The 24,956-nt window shown below is 36.9% G+C and overlaps 1 protein-coding gene across 2 annotated transcripts in view; it reads left to right on the top strand.

The window, feature by feature from the left end:
* The window catches only part of CDK19 (cyclin dependent kinase 19), a 128,757-nt gene that overhangs the window by 44,685 nt on the left and 59,116 nt on the right, over positions 1 to 24,956 (top strand). For both annotated transcript variants that reach the window (XM_057413225.1, XM_057413226.1), the window contains exons 3-4: positions 13,005 to 13,115; positions 24,454 to 24,594. In XM_057413225.1, the coding sequence (XP_057269208.1) occupies positions 13,005 to 13,115; positions 24,454 to 24,594 (252 nt within the window). The remainder of the gene's footprint in view (positions 1 to 13,004; positions 13,116 to 24,453; positions 24,595 to 24,956) is intronic.

The raw sequence follows: 24,956 nt of genomic DNA, 5'->3' as shown, positions 1-24,956 counted from the left end.
TAAAGCAGCTTTGATTCCCATAAGGAACGGAGGTTTAATGTGCTTAACATATTTTGAATTCACACCTTGGATTTGATTTTATTTTCCATTTAAGGAAGACCTGAACTATAAATCATACATCTAAACTCCTGCTTCCTAAGTAAGCAGGATGAGTACATGTGAAAAATAATCATTAATTTTTCTTCTTTTTTCTTTTTTTCTCTCTCCAACTGTACAAAGGTAATTTTAAATTTTAATCCTGAGATGCTAAAACCCATGCAATTTATGTCACAATAGTGCTGTCACTGAAAACTTAGTGTGATCTTCAAGATTGTATTATTTCTCTCTAAAAAAATCTACTTTTTCTGTAATTTGGCATCATTAGAGCAGGACCTGACAGAATTGTATCCTCACTGGAGGTTGCTATTGTGTTGCTGGATCCAGATTAGGGCATAGGCACCTGAGTTAACCTCTTTTTAGTTTATCCGACTAAGGACTTCATGGTCCCTTTAGGCTGACTGCAGAATAGCTCATACCTGATCTAACATACAAACAGTGGATACAAAGTTAAGACATCATTGATTTTATTGTTGGTTTTTTTTTTTCCCCCTCCCCAAACAGTTTTTTAATCACAGGAGGGTGTTGGATTAATACTCTGTGTTATGAGGAGAGTGCCTTTTTAATATGCCATTGGAAATTCTAAATTATTGTTAGACTAATTATAACACTTGCTCTGTATTCTTGCGTGGTTTTGTACCAGGGAAATAACTGTATACAACTTGAGGACTTGGATGTGACATTTACTCTGTAGCAACGTATTCTTTGACCTTGAATAATACACCAAGTCATTTACAAAGGAGGAGTAGAGTTAAATTCTGGAGTTGGATTCATAGCATTCCTCATGCACAGTTGAAAAATGGACAGTTGATCAGAATTGATAGCCAGTCTTGCTGGTTGCCCTTCTACAACAGTTTTGGGAAGCTTCAGTTGCTGTCCCTATTTATTCTCTGTGAGATAGAGTGCACGATCAAAGTGATAACTGTTTGCCAGCAAATCAGAGAAGTGCAGAAATGTTAGAATAAGCACTGCAAGGGAAAATTAGTTGCAGTTTAAAACCCCAGACTGAATGTGTAGGGTTGTGGATTTACGTGATGTTATTTCTGAATTCTAAAGATAGATACTAGCAGAGTAGTGTGTCCCCCTCCCCCCCACCCCATGTTAAAAGCTGCTCTAATACAGCTTCAGGTTTGAGAGTCTTTGTTAGTTTGATGGGAAATTTCTTCTTCTTCTCAGTAGCACAATAAATTTCTAGTCAACCGAAATGCGAATTCAGGGTATCTCAAAATCTTAAGACCTGACAAACGTTCCATATTCATTCTATTCTATAGATGTTTTGAGTTTAGTTACTGGTATTAACTGAGTGAATGGATTCTTTTATTGTAAGCCAAATAAGGAGAAAAATCTCAGTTGAGAGAGACAGAGCTTAAACTTCTCTATACCTTTCAATTGTGAGGAAAATGGTTACTGTTAAATCTCTCAGTCTGACTAAATTTGACTACAAGGCTGCCTTTAACAGAAGAAAGCACAGAATGCGATCATCCTAAAGGAAGCCTTGTTTCCTTTAGGAAGATGCAGAAATTCAGTAATAATTCAGATCTATTTTATGGGAGAGATGAAAATAAATTATATATTTGATCTGTGCAGTGGATTTAAATTGGTATTGTATGATCTTAATGTTGGAATTCCTTATATATTTTTTTATAAAAACATAACAATTTTCTTCTTTTGGAAGTCATTTTATAACAGCTCTTTCTATTTAGAAGTCTATGCCATGGTATACCATATTGGTAACTAAGAAATGGGAATAATCATTATACTGTATTTCTGCCTATATTCTTCAAGAAAAGTGCTGAAGTCACATAGTTTTCTTTTGCTGGGAACCTCAAGAATTAAAAATGCAGTTACCCTGGTTTCTATTCCTTTAGTTAAAATGCAATATTTATGAAAAGTCTTTTGCCAAGCTTTTGTTTGAGAATAATAATGTTATTTAGCAATGCCAGACCATTTTCAGCTCCTGAAATGAAAATATTTATAGAATAAATACTTTCTTAATCCTTGTCATAAGAGGATGGTGGGGCGGGTTTTTGTCCTCTTTCCTGGCCTGACATTTGGCAGTTTACCAGCTAAATTCTGTTCACTGTATTTTTACTTCTTTATTTTTTAAAACTGTGTCTTTCTGTTGAAGTTTAGAGCCCTCAGTTTGGGGGCTGTGTGCTTTAGAGAGATGTAAGCATGAAGAAAGGAGAGGGTTGTAGAATGAGTTAGAGGGATGTTTCAGTATGGAGGACTGCTTGGGATAAAACTGATGAAAATTGGTTGCTTGTGTAGGAGAATTAGGGAGAAGAAGAGAGTCTGGTTGGACTCATGCTCTTAAATAGTTTGTTAATTTTAATTTGGAATGTGCCTTGTAAACTGGGGCAGCACTCCTAGCAGTTCCTGTAAGAATGGCATTTCAGTCTGCATCCCCTGTTTGATTTCATGTGCCAAATGCTGCCAAAAGACAGAGCTTGACCAGGTTGATGTACAAAGAATGTGTCCTCTCTGAAGCAGAGCCTAAGCTGCAACTTTAAACTTTTACCTTTCTTCTTAGGTTCTTTGGACATTTTAATTTTTGTTTTCTTTCTTTCCTTTTTTTTTTTTCTTTTTGATGTGTGTATGTGTTTTCATGTCCATTTTTATGTTGTCTACTTCTTTCTGAGGCCTCTTAAACATATGCCAGCCACAGACAGTTTACAACTTGAAGGACTGATAAACAAACTCTCCAAACCTGCTTAGTCTGAAGCTAGTACTAGGTAAAGATTAATTTATCTATTTATTTATTTATTTTGCTTCAGTTATGCAGTACCACTGTAAGTGGACTTTTCTCCAAATACAAAAGGGAATCCAAATTGGAAAATGCCGAACTTGACAATCAGTTGTATCACTAAACAAAGCTTAATTTTGAGTATTTTTTAAATATGGTGTGCTGTTTTAATTCATTTCTCTTTTCTTCTTCCTGATAACTTTGAGACCTGTATTATAGTCAGCAAATGATTGTTCTTACAAGTTTAAGAAAATTAGTAGCTGCCTGCTCTTATTTTTTATTTTGAGAGTCCTATATATGCATACCTCCCTGAAGGAGCAGCTGCAGCATGAGCTCAGTATCATCTGATGCTCAGTAGACATCAGAGAGGCTTTGTGGAAAGGATAATATTAATAACATGGAGGAGAGGATCTAGTCTTGATTAATAACATCTAAGTAAATGGGAATTTTTAAAGAGCTTCTGAAGAAGTAAAATGATGATCTTTAGGTTCCTCTGAAAACCTCAGCTTCGATTTAAAATTAACTTCAGTGACCCTAGAGGCTTTGAATATATTTATCACACAAGAGGCAACTTTAAAATTCTACACTGTACAATTGCTTTTATGAACAATCAGGCTCATGCTTTGGTCTTTCCTTTGACTTCTTATGATCTGCATCTCTGCCTGTTAAAGGTTTTGGCTCCAGGCCTGAAAGTGGTTAAATGCATTACAGAGTGCGTTTCCATCAAAGAAACTACCAAGGTGGTTCCAGATCAGTTTAAGTACATAGATGAAAAGACTGGAGTAAACCATGTGGAAGATAGAGACACCTCTTAGATGAGATTGACCTCAGAATAAATTTTTGAAGATGATTATAGGTTTTGTCATCGCTGACACAGAAATACGTGTTTACTGCAAGTTTTACTAGTGTCATAGGGAGAGCAGTGCTTACCTCCCAGTTTTCTCAAATTTTTCTTAGGTTTCCTTCACAGCAAGATGAAAGTGTCTGTCCTCACCCTGCTTTTGTAGGTGGTAGCTAGAAAGCATTATTCATCCTATGGTGTAAAATTATTTCCGTGTGAGAGTTATTTCTTTGAGAAATGTGCTGTCTGACTATTTTTACATGTGCTAAACACTTTCATAATTCACCATGTTGTTTATATTAGTAACAGCGTAACTCTCTTCCTTCTGTCTCACAGAAGTGTTTTTGTTGGGGGGGAAACAGCAGAGGCTATAGCTTAGAAGAGCAAGAGGCTTTCTAGTTGTTTTTACTGCTTCATTTAAAAGTTACTTGAGTTATATGGTGATAGGAAGTTTGTAGGCGAAGTTCAAAGAGTTTAAACCAAATTACTGTGGAAGCTGACTGTCAATCAGTGCATGATTTTTTTTCATCTGCTGGAGATGATCAGTACAAGCTCACCAAACCCACCTTTCATGAAGGCTTCTGAGAAGTGCATAAACATTGCATTACTGAATCTACTGGCTTACTGTTAGATCAGATTCATCAAGTAACTTTTTTCCAATGGTGATCAAGCTGCAAACGAGATATGCTGTTTTCCCTGCTATTGAGAAACTATTCCTGGACCTTCCTGTTCATGAGATGCCATCTTGCAGGGTAAATTTGTCTCTTATCAGTTTTATCAGTTTGTTCTAGAACCATGATTGTCATTTAGTGTCATTATGTCTTTCATCTTTGGTGCTAACACCTTTGTATCTTAGTGGATACCAGTCTTCTTTCCTTTCAGTATTTGATCAGTTACAGTAATAGAGCAAGCTTTCTTCCCTGTTGAGAGATAGTTTATTTGCTCCTTTGGTCACGCTTTTCCTCTTTCAGGGTGAATTCATCTTTCTGTGTGTGTGTAGAAGGGAAGGTATTTGAGCACAGGAAGAGAAAACTGCATTCACTATTATAAAAATATATCACAGAAACCTTTTGTGTATTGATATCAATACATCTCTTTCAAAAATACCTCAACTAGTATTTGTAATATTAGATTTACCCTCTTAATTTTCTTTATTTTATAGAAATACAGTTCTACCATTTTGTCACTTGTTTCTGATGGCTTCTCAGTTTATAGTAGAAACTCTTGCTTAGTTGGTAAGTGCATGAATTCAGATTTTGTGCTTCATCCCATTTCTGTTACCTTTTGTTTATTCAGTCATAGCATAAAGTATCATAAAAGTTAATGTATTATCACACTCCTTTGGGAATGCTGCCTTTATTTAATCAGATAATTTAACTCACGCTCATGGTTTGGATGCTAAGATGGATTTTATTAACAGTCACAATACCTATTCTTTTGTAACTCTGCAAATAGTTAATATCTAGAACTCCTTTACCTTGAAATTTTTTCCATTATCAGCTGCCTTTTTAGGTAAGTTCTTGCTCACCTCAAAATTCTTCCCTTTGTCATCTTTCCTATCAGATAAAGTCTACTATTATAAAGTTGAAATTTGAACACAGATCTTCTGCTTGTTGTAGAAACTCAGTTATTAGAGAAGAAAATCAGTGTAGTTTATTTTTAGTACATTTTTCTCTATATTCATTGTTTCAAAATTTTTTTGCATGCTTTGGATTAGCAGGTCTGCAAATGGTTCATCTCTGTCCTGGGTTTAGCAGTAGCTGTCTGGCTAGGGTTTAAACCACGACAATCTCCCTTCCCTGTCCCCTCTATAAATCTATGTGCTCTATCTGTTAATCATATGATGCTGCCTCTGAGTTCTGCTTGTATCTCACTTGTGCTCATTTTCACTTTCTCAAATGTGAGGCATTTCCATTATGTGTGTGTTCACTCTCTCCATGATCAGTATCATAGCTGTCATTAAAACATGGGGTAAAATATTTTTAGTTTTTTATTTTTCTATTAAAGCTATATGATACACCACTTGTGCACTCTTGTGTTCCTTCTTTGGCTAGACAATCTTTACTGTTTTGACTTTCCATGCAAAGTCTAATTTAGCTGGACTGCTGACACTATGTTTCCAATGTTTCAAGCTTCTGTATCAGTTCTGTTGCAAACATAACTTTCTCAGGCATCAGATACTTCCCCATCATGACTCCCACCCCTCCACTGCTGTAAGAGGCATTCGCTTGTGAGGGAAATGGTTGGTGTCCTTTGTGAGAACTTGCTCATCAGGCGTCAGAAGAAATTGCAGTCAATTTTGTTTATAGTGTGTAGCTGCCTGTTTCATACTACTTAAGCTATCCAAATGCAGCATTTTAAAATTTGAGACTGTGGCATCATCGAAGAGCTGTGATGAGCGATGATGCTTGTACAGTTCTCTTGACCAGTAGAATAATAATAATAAAAATTTAGTATGTGTACAAGAAAGCCACTGTACAGAACAAAGTTGCACAGATGTTGATAATTCAGAATGATGCCTTTCTCAATGACTTTTTGCCTAAGCTGCTTTGTGTGCTGTTACCAGGAAACATCTGGGTTTCATCCCAACCAGAAGGAAGTGCAGCAGGAGGGCCAGGAGACCTCCTTGGATGGATAAGGAGCTCCTGAGGAAAATTCAAATGAAAAAAGAGGCTTATAATAAGTGGAAGCAAGGACAGGTGGCATGGGAAGAATACAGGGATGTTGTCCAGGAAGCTAGGGGCAGGTTAGGAAAGCTAAGGCCCAGTTAGAATTAAACTTAGCTAGAGGCATTAAAGATAACAGGAAGGGATTCTACAGGTACATAGCAAATAAAAAACAGACTGGGGAGAACGTAGGCCCCCTCAGGAAGCTCTCGGGAGAACTGGCTACACAGGATTTGGAGAAGGCTGAGGTTCTGAATGACTTCTTTGCCTCGGTCTTCACTGGCAAAAGCTCTCACCAAACCACCCAAGTCTTGGAAGGCAGATGCAGGGACTGTGAGAATGAAGACCTTGCACCCACTGTAGGAGAGGAACTGGTTCGAGACCATCTTAAAAATCTGAATGTGCAGAAGTCCATGGGTCCTGATGAGATCCATCCACGGGTCCTGAAGGAGCTGGCGAATGAAGTTGTGAAGCCGCTGTCCATCATATTTGAGAAATCATGGCAGTCAGGTGAAGTTCCCGACAATGGAAAAAGGGAAATATAACCCCCATTTTCAAGGAGGGGAAAATGGATGACCCGGGGAATTACAGAGCAGTCAGTCTCACCTCTGTGCCTGGCAAAATCTTGGAGCAGATTCTCCTGGAAGGCATGCTAAGGCACATGAAAAACAACAAGGTACTTGGTGACAGCCAGCATGGCTTCACTAAGGGGAAATCCTGCCTGACCAGTTTGGTGGCCTTCTATGATGGGGCTATGGAACTGATGGACAGGGGTAGAACAGTTGATGTCATCTACCTGGACTTGTGCAAAGTGTTCTACATTGTCCTGCATGACATCCTTTTCTCTAAATTGGAGAGACATCAATTTGATAGATGGACCACTCGGTGGATAAAGAACTGGCTGGATGGCCGCACACAAAGAATTGTGGTCAATGGCTCAATGTCCGGCTGGAGACCAGTAACGAGTGGTGTCCCTCAGGGATTGGTGTTGGGACCGATCTTGTTCAACATCTTTGTCGGTGACATGGACAGTGGGATTGAGTGCTCCCTCAGCAAGTTTGCCGATGACACCAAGCTGTGTGGTTCGGTTGATACGCTGGAGGGAAGGAATGCCATCCAGAGGGACCTTGACACACTTGTGAGGTGGGCTGATGCCAACCTCATGAAATTTAACCATGCCAAGTGCAAGGCCCTACACCTGGGTCGGAGCAATCCCAGGCACAGCTACAGGTTGGGCAGAGAAGAGATTCAGAGCAGCCCTGCGGAGAAGGACTTGGGGGTGTTGATTGATGAGAAAATGAACATGAGCTGGCTTCAGTGTGCGCTCACAGCCCAGAAAGCCAGCCGTATCCTGGGCCGCATCAAAAGGAGCGTGACCAGCAGGTCGAAGGAGGTGATCCTGCCCCTCTACTCTGCTCTCGTGAGACCTCACCTGGAGTATTGTGTGCAGTTCTGGTGTCCTCAACATAAAAAGGACATGGAACTGTTGGAACAAGTCCAGAGAAGGGCCATGAGGATGATCAGGGGACTGGAGCACCTCCCGTATGAAGACAGGCTGAGGAAGTTGGGGCTGTTCAGCCTGGAGGAGAGAAGGCTGCATGGAGACCTCATAGCAGCCTTCCAGTATCTGAAAGGGGTCTATAGGGATGCTGGAGAGGGACTCTTCATTAGCGACTGTAGTGGTAGGACAAGGGGTAAGGGGTTAAAACTCAGGGGAAGTTTAGATTGGATATAAGGCGGAAATTCTTTCCTGTTAGTGTGTTGAAGCACTGGAATAGGTTGCCCAGGAAGGTTGTGAATGCTCCATCCCTGGAGGTGTTCAAAACCAGGTTGGACGAAGCCTTGGGTGATATGGGGTTTAATGTGATGTATCCCTGCCCATGGTAGGGGGTTGGAACTAGATGATCTTAAGGTCCTTTCCAACCCTAAGGATTCTATGATTCTATGATTCTATGAAACAAATGTACTGGAACTCACCTGAGAGACAGGCTTTTATTAGCATTTTACTGCAAGTTGGGTATGATGTAACTAAAATTATAGCGGAACAGTAAGGTAAATAACTATTAAAAGATGATGCTCTGTTCACTTTGTAATAAATTCTAGTAGTTTTTTTATGTACGGGTGTAAACGTGCAATAAAATTTTTTCAGGTACTCTGGAATCGTTCAGTTACTAGGACAGTATATTAATTTCTCCTTGCTATTTTTAGACTTGAATTAACCAAGTCTCCAAACTGATTTGCTTCTGCACAACACCTAAGAAAAATTGGTATTAGCTTTCATTTTTCTGTTTTGTATGTTTAATATTTATATGGCAATCTGTAGTGCAGAAAAGCTGTAGGCAATGATTTTCCATGTCTCTGACATGGTCCTTGGGCTTATAGCTAGGACTAAAATGCACATTTTTGGTGTTCAACAGAAGTTCAACCATTTCAGGAAAAGGTGCATGACAACTATTAAATGTATGTGGCATGTGATAGCTAATAAAGGGAGTAGTGGAAGGGCGAAACTGGAAGGTGAGCCATTAGATAAAGCTAAAGTCTCACCTAACTAAGTCTTATGACACCACTCCTTCCCCCACTTCTGCCCGATATCTCCTATTTGGACAAGATATTTAAAAGTTAGCTCTTTTGCTCCCTTATTTGAAGAATTTGAAGTCAGGTTTGTTTTCAGCCTGCACAAAAGCTATAGGAACCCTCAGGCCTTCACAGCAGAAGCTGGTGGAAAAGCACAAGTGACAAACTAGCATGAGATGAGTTGGTTTTGTTTTGTTTTCAAGATTAGGGTTAGCTGAAGAACTGAGTGCTGCTCTGACATCCTTTAAGGCAGTATGTGATTTTTAAGCCATTTAGACAAAAATTAATGACAATACAGTTAGGTGATTGCTGTAGAAGTTAAATATTGGCAAAATTCTAGTCAAATGTAGAAGTCATGAGAGTAGGTAGTTGATACAACCATGATGCAAGTAGCTTTAAATACATCCTCATGTTTTCACACAATTGGCTTCCGCCTGTCTGCTTTAAGGAAAATACTGTTTCCGAAATCTCTGGCTTCTTTTAGCTAAACCTTAGATCAATACTTGTCAAAACACCTGTCTCAGATTTGCTGTCTCTTGATTTCCATATCTGTGTGTTTAGTTCTACTCTATATTCCTTTCTGATAGCATCTTTCTGATGCTTTTTGAATACTCTGCTCATCTCTACTCTTTATGTACCTGTGGATAACATCAGTTCAGTCCCTGTGGTCACCCTCTCTTCTGCTGTAGTCGTGTCTCTAGATGAGGTTATTTTTAGGCATAAATCTGACCAATTTTTCTGTTTGTGACTTGTGCTGGTTACTTGTACCCTAAGCTTTCGTTTCTGATCTCATCTAGTTGGTGTCTAGCACCGTTGCAAGTGCAGTGTAGCTAGAGCAGAGCTCCAATTCTTGACTCAGTGCGTTGAACTCTGGATCTGGCGTTTCCTTGGTCTGGCTCCTGCTGCTGGAGCACTCGCTGCTGCAGTAATACCAGTCATGATGGCCAGAATGTAACAAAGCTGTTTAAAGCCATTCTGGTTTGCATGTGCACCACTTCTTTCCACTTGCATCTATCTACTTTACATGAAATTTCTTACGTCATCCTGTTACATTGGGGTTGTGGCTCAGCAGTAGAAGAAGGTATAAAGGTCTGTTTGCTGAAACTACAAAAGCACTTCCAGAATTACTATACATAAGTGCTAAAGCATTCACTTAAGCTAGACACATGAGAAAACCATAAAATTTTAGTTGCCTTCTTCCTTGATTACAAATGTGTTCATCTGCTGGAGTACAGAATTGATAACACAAAAACTTTTTAAAATATTCTTAATAACTTAATCAGTATTTTCTGTTACACACTGTTAGATGGAAGAAGATGATTTGGCAAGTTTCAGTCTAGTGTTTAAAATTGGTTGGTGTATAAATAATTACAGAATGAGTTTAAGTTGGGGAATCAAGTCCATAAATGTTCTGAATAAATTATGAATATCTTAAATATAACTATTAGAAAAGCTGTGTTGTGGTGAGCATTCATGTCTCTGAAATGTTTTGGTTTGTAACTGCTCTTTTTGAGAGAAAAAAATTATTATTTTATAAGGCTAATGTAGCCACTATGATTAATGTGTTGGGAACATCTTGGCATCTTCTAGATTGCAACTTTAAAAATAACCATATTGCTTTTAACATGTTAATTTACAACATGTCTTATTGAAAATGAATTATTGCTAGCTTTTCTGAGCAGAGAAGACTCGAGAAGCAGGTGAGTAGAGAGTGCGCCTGTAACCTGCGAATCAGACTTTGTTAATCTGGTTCTTGCCGTTTGTGGCTGCAACTGTAACCAGTGCTCCAGTATCTGAAAAATATAGCCTCAGAACTTTTTTGCAGAGCCTGTTTGTTGGCCTTAGAGCACTCTATTCTTCAGCTTCAGTTCAGATACAGATGTTCGCTGTTAGAAATTCAACACGTGTAGTATAAAAGTGACATAATGATCTCTTCCTCATGTTCTCATGTTTTTTGCAAAAGTCGCCATTTAAGATCATACCACTAATAATTTGATTCTGTTGTGTGAAAAATGCTGGGTTTGGAGAAAGGTGCTTGTTGTGTCATCTGTGTTGAATCAGAAAGGAGAATAATTCATTAGAAATAACTTACTCATTGAAAATGAGTGTATGTCATTGTTTTGGATAAGAAATGTACCGCTTTAATAAGAAAGTATCCTTTTGCACTAGTTTGCATGAAAAGGAGAGATTTCGGGTTTCGTTTATTAATCAGGCTGTTCTGATAAATGGTGACCACTGCTGTGTACACACTGCTTTCTCTGTGTATCATGGTGTGAGCAGAGATGCTTGAGAGCTGCAGAGTATACATATTCCTGTCTTGTTTTCATATACCACCTTTCTGAAAATGCACAACACTTCAGGCATTCTTTTTAACCTTATGCTCGATATTTCTGTTAACTTTTTTACTGTATGCTAGCATTTGGTATAGAACTATATACTCTTTGGCTGTTTCCTACTGCAAAGTTTTACTTATTTTATTATTTTGAGAGAATGCGCTTTTTTTTTCCCTCCCTAAAAACCATCAACAATTTGGAATTATTTTATGTTGCTATTGCTGCCAACACTATCTTTAAGAAAAATCTAATAGCAATTAAAAAAAATAATATGCCTACTATAATGGTTTTTAGTTAAAATTATCCTAAATTGAGAGATCCTATTTATTAAAAAAGCCAAGAAAAAAGGCATCAGCATCACGTTCCCTACTGAAAAAGTTTTTAATATTATTAAAGACAAGCAACATCTCTTGATGCATGTCAAAGAAATGGTTTCAGTCTACAGCGTTCTGTTAGTTTATAATTCTGCACGTTGCTATGATTTGTTAAGTGGCAAAATTATAACTCTGTCTCATAAGTGGTACCTGGACATGACTATTGATCAGTTCATTAGGGAGAAATTTCTTTCTTTTACAGCTAGAAATGCTCAGTGTTTGGGAGAGGAACAAATAAAAAGAAGAAAACATTTCCTACATGGGAGAAAAATTATTTAATTGATTTAATGTTCTGAAAAGTGGAATAGATTTAAGCAGTTGTAACATTCTTTAGAAGATTTCTTGTGTTGACAGATATCTATATAGAAAAAGGATAATATAATTTCAAATTAATCTTTTTCCTTATTTTTCCCCCCAAATAAATGTATTGAGTCTTTTTCTGTCAGGTGAGAAAGGGGAAGATTAATTTCTCTCAAATGTGCCTTGGAACCTATTCCATTTACTGTTTTGCCATTATAAATTAATTCTTGGCAATTTATATACTAGTCCTGCAGATGCAAGCAATTTACAGATAAAACAGAAGTGATCAATCATTCTAGAGATGGCAGTATGGAGGGGAAAAAAAAAAGCGATTTCATGGAAATTATGTTTTTGGGACTACTGCTTCCCAACTCCTCCTGAGACTGATTTAATCTGGCAGAAGGATGACTTCAACAGTGGTGCCTCTTTTAATGTGCTGTCTAATTAGTCATGAGGCCTAGTTTTCATTCTGGCAACCAGTAAATAAGCTTGGGTTTATTTCTGGATTACAGGATAGTAGCTGCAACAACCATTAGAAAAATGGTTTTGGTAAACCTTCCTTTGAAAATGCCCTTATGTTCTGAGAGCAACAACCCAGGGGACTTCAAGGCAAGTCAGACAGGGATCCAACGCAAAACAAATTGTCAGTAATACAGTAATTACGTGGTGATCAAGAATTGTGTTATCCGCACAAAGAACTGGACCAGCTGCATAAGCCTTCATTCTGACATACTCAAATCTGGGTGTTCACCTTTGATAATGGTTATGTTTGTGTGTAATAGCATCTTAGAAACAAAAAATAGAAGCTGAGGGCACGTGGGATGGATAGCTGTATGCTGAGTACGGGACAAAGGTGGCTGGTTCAGGGTCAGCTGTGTTGGCAGAGCAGCAATCCATGCCACAGAGGCTGTGTATATCCTGATTTTGACCTTTCTGAAGATAAGGTACTCAATCAGTGATGGCTCTTCTAGGGCGTGTTTTAGCATTACTCATTTGCTATTTGTGCTAAGACTTGTTTTGTTGTGTTTTCTTCACAAGCACAGAAGTAACAAGAGCTTCTCTATTTCTCTGCAGCTTTTACGAGAGTTGAAGCACCCTAACGTGATTGCATTGCAGAAGGTTTTCCTTTCTCATAGTGACAGAAAGGTTTGGCTGCTGTTTGATTATGCTGAACATGATCTGTGGGTAAGTAGAGATTTCCCTGAGTGTTTGAGATAGTGTAATATAATCTGTTTCAAAGTGACATGTATATGGCGTATGTTCATATAGCGCAGAGATACAGTATTTCTTTCTCTGTAATTAAAGGTCTAACTGACATCCTGTTATTTGTACGTTTTAAAAACCTGCGAAAGGCTATGTAAATTTTTTTAAAGTCAAATCATATTTTGAAGCTAAAAGAATTTTTCTACAAGCTCTAAATGGACTTAAGGAAAGCATTCCTAAATTGAGACCTTCTAAACTAGAGTTTGGAAATATATTTGATATTTTCTGTTTTTTCTGCAGTTTTGCACATACTTACACGCACACACACAAAGAAAACAAGGAGAGACTGCTTTACTGAGTCCTCTCACTGAGGTACAGTGGAAATGACCAACATTCAATCATCTAATTCTGAACAGTAAATTTGCGACAGTATGAGTGGAAAGAAAATAAGTAAGCCCTGCTAATTTGGCCTACTAATGAAGTATCACTGTGTGGAACAAGAGTATGTCCATGTTTAAGTTTCCAGCAAAATATGGTTTGATATAATCTGTTGGACATCAATGACATCATGAGTTGAACTGAGGTACAAATATTTAAGCTCCACACTTACTGATAAGGTATGAGTTGCTTGGACCTGGATTTGTGCTTAAACCCAAAAGAAATGAAGCACTAAGAACAATCGATATGCTTGTAATTCCTTTGAAAATACCGGCAAGGAGAGGAATTGGCAATGTTAATTCCAGTATCGTTTTTTTAAAGCTTCAGTAATATAGAAGTTGCTTTTACTAACATTATTAACAAATTGGTCAGGTTTTTTTTATACTTAGCTCTCAAGACCTGATTAATGTGTGCCTGTAAATGACACAAATTTGTAATCTGGAAGGAAAATAAATTTAGACCGTGTAAAAAGGTACTTCTGGCTCAGAACAAGTAAAGACATGGTATTTCATTCCCTTTCCTATGCTTTGAAAATATCATTTGATTTTTCAAATGTAGTAGCTTTGTATTTTAGAAATTTTCTTCACCAAAGTTTAGTGTATGCTGAGAGTTTGTGTATTTCTCATAACTGGTGACAGTGATGATGAATAAGAATGCAGCAGCTAAAACCCCGTATGGACAGAATTTATTTGTGCATCAAATGAGTTTACGCATTTTATAGAACAATCACAACAAACACATTGAACTGCTACATTGAATGGCATGTTTAAAACACCTTTTTTTCTAACCTTTTCCATTTGAATTTATTTTGGGTGTGTGTTTTTTACAGTGTGTGGTGATTTTTCACATGATTAACAGCTTTAGATAAAGACTGACTGCAGTCTAATGTTCTTACCACTCCTCACATCTGGCTGGGTTTTAGTCATAATCACGGAGAAGTTAATTATTTTCTATTGTTTGAGACTGAAATGTTTGTTACGCTAGTTATTTGATGTGAACTGGTCTCCCACTTCTTAATGCTCTTTTATTATTTTTTTTTCTTTGGTACATGCTACACAAATCATTTCTCCTTTCCTGTATAATAGCCCATGTTTCCTTGCTTCTTAAGCCTTTGCCAGGAATTCTTTTTCCTCCCTTGCATAAAGTTAGCCATGTTCAAGGCATTCTTGGTTCTGGCTTAAACTTGGTCTTCATTTCCTTTACTGTCAGCACTTCCCAAGCATCGCTCTTAATTCCCCTTTTGTCTCTTTTGCTCACTCCCAACTTTGTGTCTTTTTCCACGCTGCCTCCTACACATGGAACAGCCTCCCAATTAACGTACGTAAAGATCCTTCACTATCCTCCTTCAAAAACTCCTCAAAATCCACTTAATTTTGTAACGCATTTCAGTAATAACAACCACTTGTCATTCTGTCTGTGTTGTATTGTGTTTTGCATTTCCTGTGCTTTATAGCTTGCACCCTTTCAGCTCTTTGGGGTAGAAATTGTAGTAGGGGATTGGCACATTTTGTTATTGCTTAGTACCGTGTGCTCCCCCAGCACTACATAAACACAATAATAATTCTATTCACTGTGGGTATCAGTTTAGAAGGGTTTAAGTTTTGGAAGGTTGGATGTGCTGTCACTAGAGAGATTTAGATTTCCAGAGACCAACAGTTTCAAATGTAGGTAGCTTAGAGTTACTTAGCAAAATCTATCTGTAAGTATGGGAATCATCCTTCTTTTCAAAGCTGCCCAGCTTTAGTGACTCCTATTGGCTTCAATGAGAAGAGTAAATGCTAATCACTTGCAAACATGAGATTAATTAAAATCATTACATTTTTCAGCTTCTGTACTGGAAACATTTGGCAAGAGATGAATAAACTATATTAGATGCTATCTTATTCTGTTCATGTTGTAATACTAAAAAAAAAAAAGTCCCATTCTAATGAGGAAACGTGATGGTGCCAGTTAAGCTTATTAAAAAGTTCTTTTATGGTGAGCAAGAACTTTTTTTTTTTTCTTTTTTACTTTGTATTTAATTCTCAAGGATTAGACTGCTCAGATCTGAAATTTGAGTATAGATAGCTGCATACTTTATAATTTGGTGTAACTTCTGTTTAATAGCATTACCAAGGGATGAAGAAAGCTATGCTAATTTGAACTAAGTGACAGGTACTGATGAAGATGTATTACGTTGTCCTTCCCTTAAAGATATTCAGTGTTTAATAACTAAGACCATGACTTTTCCTTCATCACTTCTCAAGTTACATTATGCAAAACAATGCAAAGCCATTCATGAGATTACAATAAAGAATAGACAAATATTTTTGACCAGTCGATTTATAACTCAAGTTTAATTTAATTACCAACATTCTTAGTGTAATCCACAAATGACTTCCTTATGATTTTTCTTGGCTATTAGTCTCTGTCAGCTGATAAAGTTCTTAGACTGTTGGATGTACCACATATGTTCATTTATAGTGTATTGTCTACACTGTCATCGCTGCTTATATATGCTCCTGCTATGAAATGAATGCAAGATTTCTTAGCTTATACTTCAGTGCAAAAAAGAGCATCCGGTGGAAGGTTAAAAATGTGTATGTCCACAGATGTCACAGAACATCTCATACATGATAGGCCACATTCTTTCTTAATTCTTGGTAACTTGCTTCGGTCTCATACCTTTATATTCCAATTGTCTGAAACTTTGAGCTTCAGATGTTCATAGCCACAGAACCATTTCCTGTTCCTTCCCTTCTGAGGGACATGCCTTTTTTAGTATCTACTTGTAAGGTCTTGGATGCTTTTAATTCAAATTGTATCCAGGTTTTCTGCCTTGATTAATTCATGTTGAAAGATACAGAATTACAAAAAAAAAGTAATTCAGTTAACACATAGCTGAATTCATCTTAAGTCAACAGATCAAATTGATCCCATTTTTTAAAGTTACATTTTTCAGTGCACAGTTAGGACTTTAAAGTCTTACAAAACTATGCATGGATTAAATCTTTCCAAGAAAAAGTGTAATTCGTTCTACTGATAATGGTATTTTTCTGTTATGTTAATTTTTGACCTTTTTTTTTCCTTTTTTTTTTAAAAAAAAAAAAGGTTGTTTTACATGCATGAATTTTTGCTGTTTTACAACTAGGGTATAACTTTTTTCCTATTTAACTTTCATGTATGTTCTTATTTAACTTAGTCTTAAGTTGTATACTGCTGTCCAGAACTTTCTATATAAAGCTTATGCACTTCAATTATTCAAATTTCTATAAAATACATTAAATGCTTGATAATTAATTAAATGGATTTTAAGAAAAGTTTGATACAAATGAGATCTTCTCTGGAGGTCAACTGTTTGTTGTACTTTTACCCACCGGATAGGTTATAATAATAGAGCTTTTCTTTTGTTCCAAGCTACTCTCCTATACTTTTACAGCATCAGATTTTAAGTATTTCAAATACTTTCTGAAGCACACATTTTCCTTTTTGTAATGCAGATAATCACACATTCAATATCTTCAACTCCATAGTCTCTATATTTTTAATTTTTGATTTTAAACAACATTTTTGTAACTCTCTTTTTTTATATATTCTGAATTGATAGGGTATCCACTTTTTAAGCTATGGTACAGAGTTAATTCGCTGACTCATTTAATATGTGTGTGTAACTTCAAAGCTTTAACATCCCCTTTTCTGGAGATTTCTGTTGTAACTGAAATCAGAAGCTTCTGGATTACTCTTTTTCTTTTTGTCATTTCATTCTGAAAAACAGTGACACTTTTATCACAGTAAAATGTGTTGAATCTGTTTTATAGCCATAAGAACTATTGTTGGTCACTTAATAAGTGAGTAAGTAAATTAACTATGATTTGATAATATTGTATGTGATGATACATTCACTATCCAAGACCATATAACCATTATATGGGTTGGTTTGGGTTTGTTTTTTTTGTTTTTTTTTTAGGTTTGGTTGAATGTTTCTTTCTTGTTAACAGTTCACTGCAATCTAATAATAACTAACTGCTTAGCAGCACATACCGCTAAGAAACATGGAGTAAAATTCAGCTTGAAATTACGATTGATAGTAACAAAAATATATGGCCAGACTGGCTTTGTATTATGTGAAACACTTGTTACATATATATTCTGTTTTTTAAGAATGTAGGATAGAGATTATAGCATAGCCAAATGTACCTAAAAATAATAATCAAATAATGGAAAATAGAAAATATTCTTCCTACATGTGAATTTCCTAGCACTACCTAACTCTCTCAATATGCAAATAAATGTACTTAATTTGAGCTAACAACATTTTGAGTAATGTTCTTAAATGCTAAATGAAATTGTGTGGGTGTTGCATACTGATTTGTGCAATAAACCTGCACATTTGTTAAATCATGTGGATGTTTTCTAATAGATCCGATTTTTAAAGTATTCCTCAAGTATGGTGTAACCAGTTATAATTCTTCCACTAAGCTTCAGTTTAGCTCTTACCCTTGAGGATAATTCAGATGCTACTTGATCAAGAGCGGTTTTTACATACATAGAAATACTTAGCGTAGCAGTGTTATTTTTTATCTCTGTTAATTTTCTATAATCATGTATATGTTTTTGTTCTAATTCAGTCCTGCTCCACTAGGTAATTCTTTGTTCACACTGCTCTACAGTGTGCATATTTAGCAATATAGGATTGTGCTAGCTGGCAGAAGAATTTAAGATTTGCTGGCATAGAAAGGAGTGTGCTAGCATAGGTTTTGTTTTCTTTAAAGTTACAATTTTTATTGTCAGCCACTATTACTGAAAGTCTTTACAGCATGATTTATCCTTTCCAAATATAATGGATGGGTTTTTTTTGACACTAAAGTGGTGGTTGGATTTCCTGCAGAGAGCAGTGACATTCCTTGCTGATAGCTGTCTGTTCTGAGAATGCGCTTGTCACTCACAAAACTTGCTTTTTCTGCCAGAGTTGTAGGGATTTGAGGGTATTTTGTGTGGGTTCATTTTTTTGTACCGAAAGCATGAGAATTGCAGGAAACAACAGGTAGGAACAGACCTCAGAGACAGAGGCAAGTGTGCAAAAAAGGATGAAGTGTGTGAAGAATTAATGTGAAGACTGGTGTGAATACTGAGTGTTGCAGAAAGGGTAGCTGAATTCTGATGGGTTTTCTTATCATTGTGTAGACTTATTTTGACATATTTAGGTCTGAAAGATGTAGAAGACCTGGAAAGATCCCAGCAAAACGTGGGAAAATGATGCTGAATCTGTTTATATCTGCTCTGTGTTTCAAAGCTTAGGTATTTGAAGCGAGTTGGCATTAGCAAAATTTAGTGTATTAAAGCTCCTTTCAGTGTTTCTTAAAATGCTCACTTACTGTCACTGGGAATTGGATTTTTTGTTTGACACTTTGGTTAATGACATTCTAAGAGCGATACTTGGTGGCCATGTACTGACGCTGTTTAGAATGTGTCGAGGTATGTTTTTTCCCCTCCCTGTCTTTTAAAGGGCTGTTGTGTGCTGGTTGTTGTAATGCTTTCAAAATTGGAAGCCTACATGATTATTGTAGAAAGACTTTTACCCACTTTTGATTTTATTAAATTTTATTTTTGATATACCCTTGACAATTTTTTGTGTGTGTGTGTGTGTCTGAAACGAGTCCTTAATGTAGCCGTATGAAGCTGTGATTTATTTTTGAAACAGCACAAGTGTTGCTCAGGTTAGTTGGATCTATCTTTGCTGCTTCTTTTTTTAAAATTTTGCAAACAATGCGTGTTTAGTTTTTATATCCTCTTTAGATTTTGATTTATTCTCCCATAGCCTTTTAAGTGCTTTACATTTAGCACTCAACAATATTAGTTACCTTTTTTTGGGTATCGATTGCTGAAGAGAGAAGATGGAAATAGTTTTCTGTTTAAAATAGGACTTGAAGCTGTATGATCTGTATCTTCCTCTTGACCATGGCACAGATTTAATGTGCATCCAAGCTTCCATCTCTTTAATATTAAAATGTGATTTTACTTTATATTGTAGCATTGACGTAATTCTGTTTTATTCTCAAAGGTTGGGTTAGGGATTGTATAGAAGGAAAGATTTTTGCTTCAGTGTGAGAGCAGACAGTTTATTTCAGTGGGGAGAAGCATCTGTGTTGACATGATTGCATTTTCATTTGGTGGAGATGCATGGAAGTTTGAAACAAGCATTGCCTTAAACAGTAGAACTCAAGTAGTAAGGTTTTCTAGGGGTTTGTGCCTTGAGGTCTATGAATCATCCCATCTGTTTAGGTGGGACCTCACACTGTATCTGCATTTAGTCAGACATGCATAAAATCTCTCTTTTAGCTGGCTTCTTACTTCCATGAAGATGTTCCAGGTCTGACTTGTTTGTTTTAACCTCTGTTATACTGAAGAGCAATTCTCAGAATCAGGAATGAGACCACACAAACAGAGAGTATGTTTGCATCAGCTTGGCTTCCTTGAAGCAGGCTCAAATTAGGATCTTTTTGAATGCTTATTTAACTGCTTGGTAAATACTAGGGGTTTTCATGAAACCAAATGAGTTTGTTCTATATTGTCATGCATTGTTTATGGTGAAGGATTTAGAAAATGTACATAGTTCTTTCATCAGCCAATTTTCACATAAATCTCAACACATTAGGTACCATAGAAAGCCAATTGAAGACTAGATTGAATATTGTTTCATAAGTCACCACTGCATTTTCTTTCCAAATGCTTAGCTCTTAATTTCTTTCTGTTATTGTTTGTATGGTCTTGCCTTTGCAAAAGCTGAAATGGTCTTGCTGAAATAAGCCAGTTCATCTGTTTTTCCTCTCAATTTTATTTTATTTTTTGGAGTTGGAAATTGGGAATAAGCAGTGAGGAAACAAAACCAGTAGTCTCAGATATTGCAAACAACAAATTATAGCATGCTTCTGGAGGTTTCATTACTTTTGTAGAATATTAATAAATTCCATTCTGTGTTCTTTAATGTTCTTCGGTGAAGTATTAATTTAGAGTATAGACTTAAAGCCACTGCCACAAAGTTAATGCCTTGTTTGAATTTAAAACGAAATATGTAAAAGCAATAGAAATATTTTTACATTATGTTTATTTTCAAAAGTGAATCCTTAATTGGCTCACAGTGTTTTTGGAATCCAGTCAGGGTCAGCATGCTTTTAAGATTTAGGAATATGAAAATACAGATGCGCAGAAGGGAAAAGCAACTTGGCTACTTTTGCTGAATAGATTTGAATATTGCTTGGAATTTCATTTGCCTCATATGACGTGTTCTTTCATTTTGAAGCTTTTTAGATATACGAGAAGGAAAGCTTGCATCTGCAGTGCTCTAATGAACTAATTTAAATTAAATTATGACTGGATAATGGTGTGGGTGGGTTTCTGTTCTGTAGCATTGTGCATGGTATGGTGGGAACAGACAATTAAGGCTTCCTTAAATTTTTGGTGAAAGTGCCTGGGTATTTTCCAGCTTTTGTGGCCAGGTGATCTATCAGAATATGGGAATTAAGTCATCATTAGAGAGCAACAGTGAAAAAAAATGTGGAGAATGCTGAAGCTATTTCATTCTGTCTGTCTTCTTTCTACAAACACTCCTCTCTGACTTGAGTGAATTGTGGAAGTCCTTATGCTTTATTCTTAGTGGTTATCCATTAGGCGTAAGATTCAGCAAAGAACTTAAGCATACCTAAAGCTGCAGTGTCCAAACGCCCCTCCTGGTTCCTGGAGAGAGATGCAGAATGTTATTCTATGTGTCAGGTTTCAAATCTGTACTCCTGACTTGTGGGGCAGTCTTGATGCTCTGTGATTCTGCAAAAAGATTTATTGAATGAGAGAAAGGAGGAGTGTGGTTTTGAAGCCTACTGGTTAGGGGAGTCATCTAGGGAACGGGAAACAGGTTACAATTCCTGTAATTCCTGTAAGTTATTCGTACCTTTATTACGTCTAAGATTATAGCCTTTATATGCTGTACTTGAGGCTGTACTTTGTGACTATTCAGGAAGTGAAGCTAGTAGAGAGTGCCTCATCACTTGCGTAGTGCAGTTCTGTATAAAGAACATACTAGTTTGTGCTTTTACTTGCATCCATTTCTACACTTGGGGTTTTGAATTTTAAGTATTAAATATTTTGACTCAGAGCACATCTCCATACCCTCCGAAAGTCAGCAGAATTGCTTAAGAAATTCCTTTAGCATAATGGTACTGGTGTGCCCTTCAGTTTCTTAGGTGCTCACTGCCATTAAAATTACTGATTAGCACTGGGTATGTATATTGGTCTTTCTTTGTGTGGGTAGTTCCCTACAAGAAATTGGATGAACTGCTTTTTCTACAAAACACTTGAGGGTAGGAGTTGGTCACAACCACTGCATGAGGCAAATGCAGCTTTTCAGTTCCCTGTATTATTTGGCCCTGCAGTATGTTTTTAATTTTTGTTCATTTCTTGAATCTAAACTGTGATAGGATAAAGTTTTTGATTTGACAAATATACACTTCAGGAGAGTAAGTTGGCAACAATATTTTTTATTTGCTTTATTAGGAAATTTAATTTTATCTAATAGTGATAGTGCATGCTTACTTAAAACTATCAGTTTTAATTCACTTCTGCAATTCAATAACTTTCAAGAAAGGAGCTTGCTTTCTTAGCCTTTCTGACTGGGACAAGCAAGCATCAAAACAAGATGATTTTAAAAATGCGTGTAAGTGGTATTTCAGAGGCAAATAAGAGCAGGCTTTGTCATCTTCTGGAACGTGTGCCAGCTTTGGTCGGTGTGGTGGAAAGCCTCAGCTGTCAAGTCTGGTTGGGTAACTTAGCTTAGCATTGTGCTGATTTAGTTACACTAGCTTTGGTTTAGAGGTAACTTGCATACCTAAAGCTCAGTGTAAGGGCAGATTATCTGCCTCAAAAGTTCATTTAAGTGTTCCTTGGTAATGAGAGGAAGAAAGGGGATGCTGCTGCTATGAGTTGCTGCAGGAAAAAACCTTCCCCCACACTATGCTTTTAGTGATTACATGCATGTTGAAAAAGGGCTGGGTTTATGTGTCTTTGTGTTGTGACCTTTGCCCATTGGTGCTCCTCTATTTTTTTATACCGTGTATTAATAAAGGTATTCATTTGGAAGTTTATAGTATCATTACTGATTTATAAATCATGTTGTAATTACATAGGAAGGTCATTACCTGGCGAGCATTGTGCAGTACTGGAAGGCAGGGACTCCTAGTTGAAGTTTTGACGCAATCTGCTTGTGATACGACAAGAAAAAACTTTTCTAAGGAAATGATCCGCTGAGGTTTTTCGTTATAGTTTTCAGAGTGATTGCATAATTAAAGGATCAGGTACTAAGCTCTTGTTTTGTTTACTGATGCTCATTTGGGTATTAAAAACTGATAATCATGTAGCTTTCTTTTCTGTACTTTTTAAAATATTCAGCCATCACTGTTGTCCATGCAGTGTGGAAGGCTCAGTGGGAGCCTTTTTTTTAAATTTAAAAAAAATTTTTTTTTTTTTAATTTCTTTTTAAACAGTATTGTCTACACCTTTGCTAAGCACAGCTTGACAGCAGCTAGAGAACTGGTGACAGCCAGAGGTAGCATTTACCATGAGATTAACCTGTTACCATTTGCATTCGGAACAGTAGTGACAGACTTGGTGGGTGGTGATGGTGGAGGGAGCAGAGATCTAATGAAAGCAGAGCCATTAGCTACCTCTTTAACCTGGAGAGGGGGATGATCTTGAACTAGGCAAATGCTGTTTAAAGAACGGGGTAATTAGTAGTCATGTCAGTCTGCAAATTAGCATTTTGAATTGCTTTCACTAAAAATGCAAACTGCCTTTATTATTTCTGTCTTTCAAAAAGCACATAATTGAAAACTTTTGTTATCTGAGATGCTTCTTTGAATTGCCTTCAAAAAGGAGATTTTTTTCTTTTTTTTCATCAGAACGAATAGATTTAGTAGTTCACTGAATGGCAGTATGTTAAGATTGGGTTTGTGGCTTGCATAGCCCCACCTTGTCTGAGGTTTGAAAAGGTAGAGTGGCCTCACCCCACTTTATTTCTTCTACCGAGTAGCAAAACCAGCCTAACTCACCATCTCCACGTTGATCTTACAATGAATATTAATTAGGTTATGAATATTTCATGATATCTCAGTAATCTTTTAATGAATTTTTTTTTTTCATTCTTCAACTGACTAATGCTGGGTTCCTTTTCTGCATTCCCTGTTTTCAAGTGGTATTTGTCCTCTAACGAGCCGACTGACTTCTGTAATCCAAAAAACACTAGCTGGTCATCATCAGTGAAGTAATAGACCCGAAACTTGGAAGCAAGAATATAACCATTTTTAGATGTTTGAACATGATCTCACCCTAATGTGGTGGGGGTTTTTGAAGTTGTGTCCTGTTGTGTGCCCCCTGCTCCCAATTTATTTATTTATTTAATCTCTCTTTACTGGGTTTCTGATTCAGGGGGGAAACACTAAAGTAGTTGAGAGTACAGTGTCCTGATGCTTTTGGAGAGGAGGAGGGAAAGTGTGAAAGCACAGAATGTGGTCCTCTTTCTGGTAGATACTGCTGGTTTGGAAGTTTCTGCTCTAGCTGCTGAGGATAAGAGGATCCCAAATGGGGAGGAGGGGGGGAGGAGAAAGTCTAAGACCCTTTACTGAAGGTAAGTAGCCAGTCTTTAGATAGTAACAAAAGCTTGGCAGCTGTGTTTTTAAAGCAACTCAGAGAGTAAAAACACTTTAAGAAAATTGTGAGCACATCACTATTACTTTCAATTGCAAAGTTTAACAATCTTTGAATTTCATTCCATTATTTAGTGTTAATAGTTTGTGAAAAAAACTGCAACAAAAAACTTATATAACATGCTTCATGTTTCTGCTTGTTTTATTTCTAGCATATTATCAAGTTTCACCGTGCCTCAAAAGCAAATAAAAAGCCCATGCAGTTGCCAAGATCTATGGTTAAATCCCTACTCTACCAGATCCTCGATGGAATCCATTACCTCCATGCAAACTGGGTGCTTCACAGAGATCTGGTAAGCGTCACATGTATTACCTGGTTAAGAAAGTTTCACGTGCATATCACTGGATAGGAGAAGAAAAGTCCCTATTAGTAATCTTCCATATCGATCCGTACAGCTCTTCCTGTTATTGTCGCAGGAAGACCAATGGAGACTTTAATCATGAAAACAAACTATGTTTTCACATTGTTTTAATCTGAGTCATCTGAGCTCAGGCAGTGATGCTAAATCCGGTAAAAGGTTTGCGGATACCCATATCCGAAAACAGTACATGAGTCAGCTGATATGGGTTGGTTGAACATGCCTATAAGTTTGTGCACGACTTTGAAAAGGCATTTAAGTAGGAAAGTGATTGATACCCTTGTACATTGTTTGGC

Source organism: Pezoporus wallicus, unplaced genomic scaffold (genome assembly GCF_028554395.1).
Source record: "Pezoporus wallicus isolate ANWC-B61680 ecotype Strahan unplaced genomic scaffold, APGP_CSIRO_Pwel_v1 contig_7505, whole genome shotgun sequence".
Classification (NCBI taxonomy): domain Eukaryota; kingdom Metazoa; phylum Chordata; class Aves; order Psittaciformes; family Psittacidae; genus Pezoporus; species Pezoporus wallicus.
This window is presented reverse-complemented; position numbering and strand designations above follow the sequence as displayed.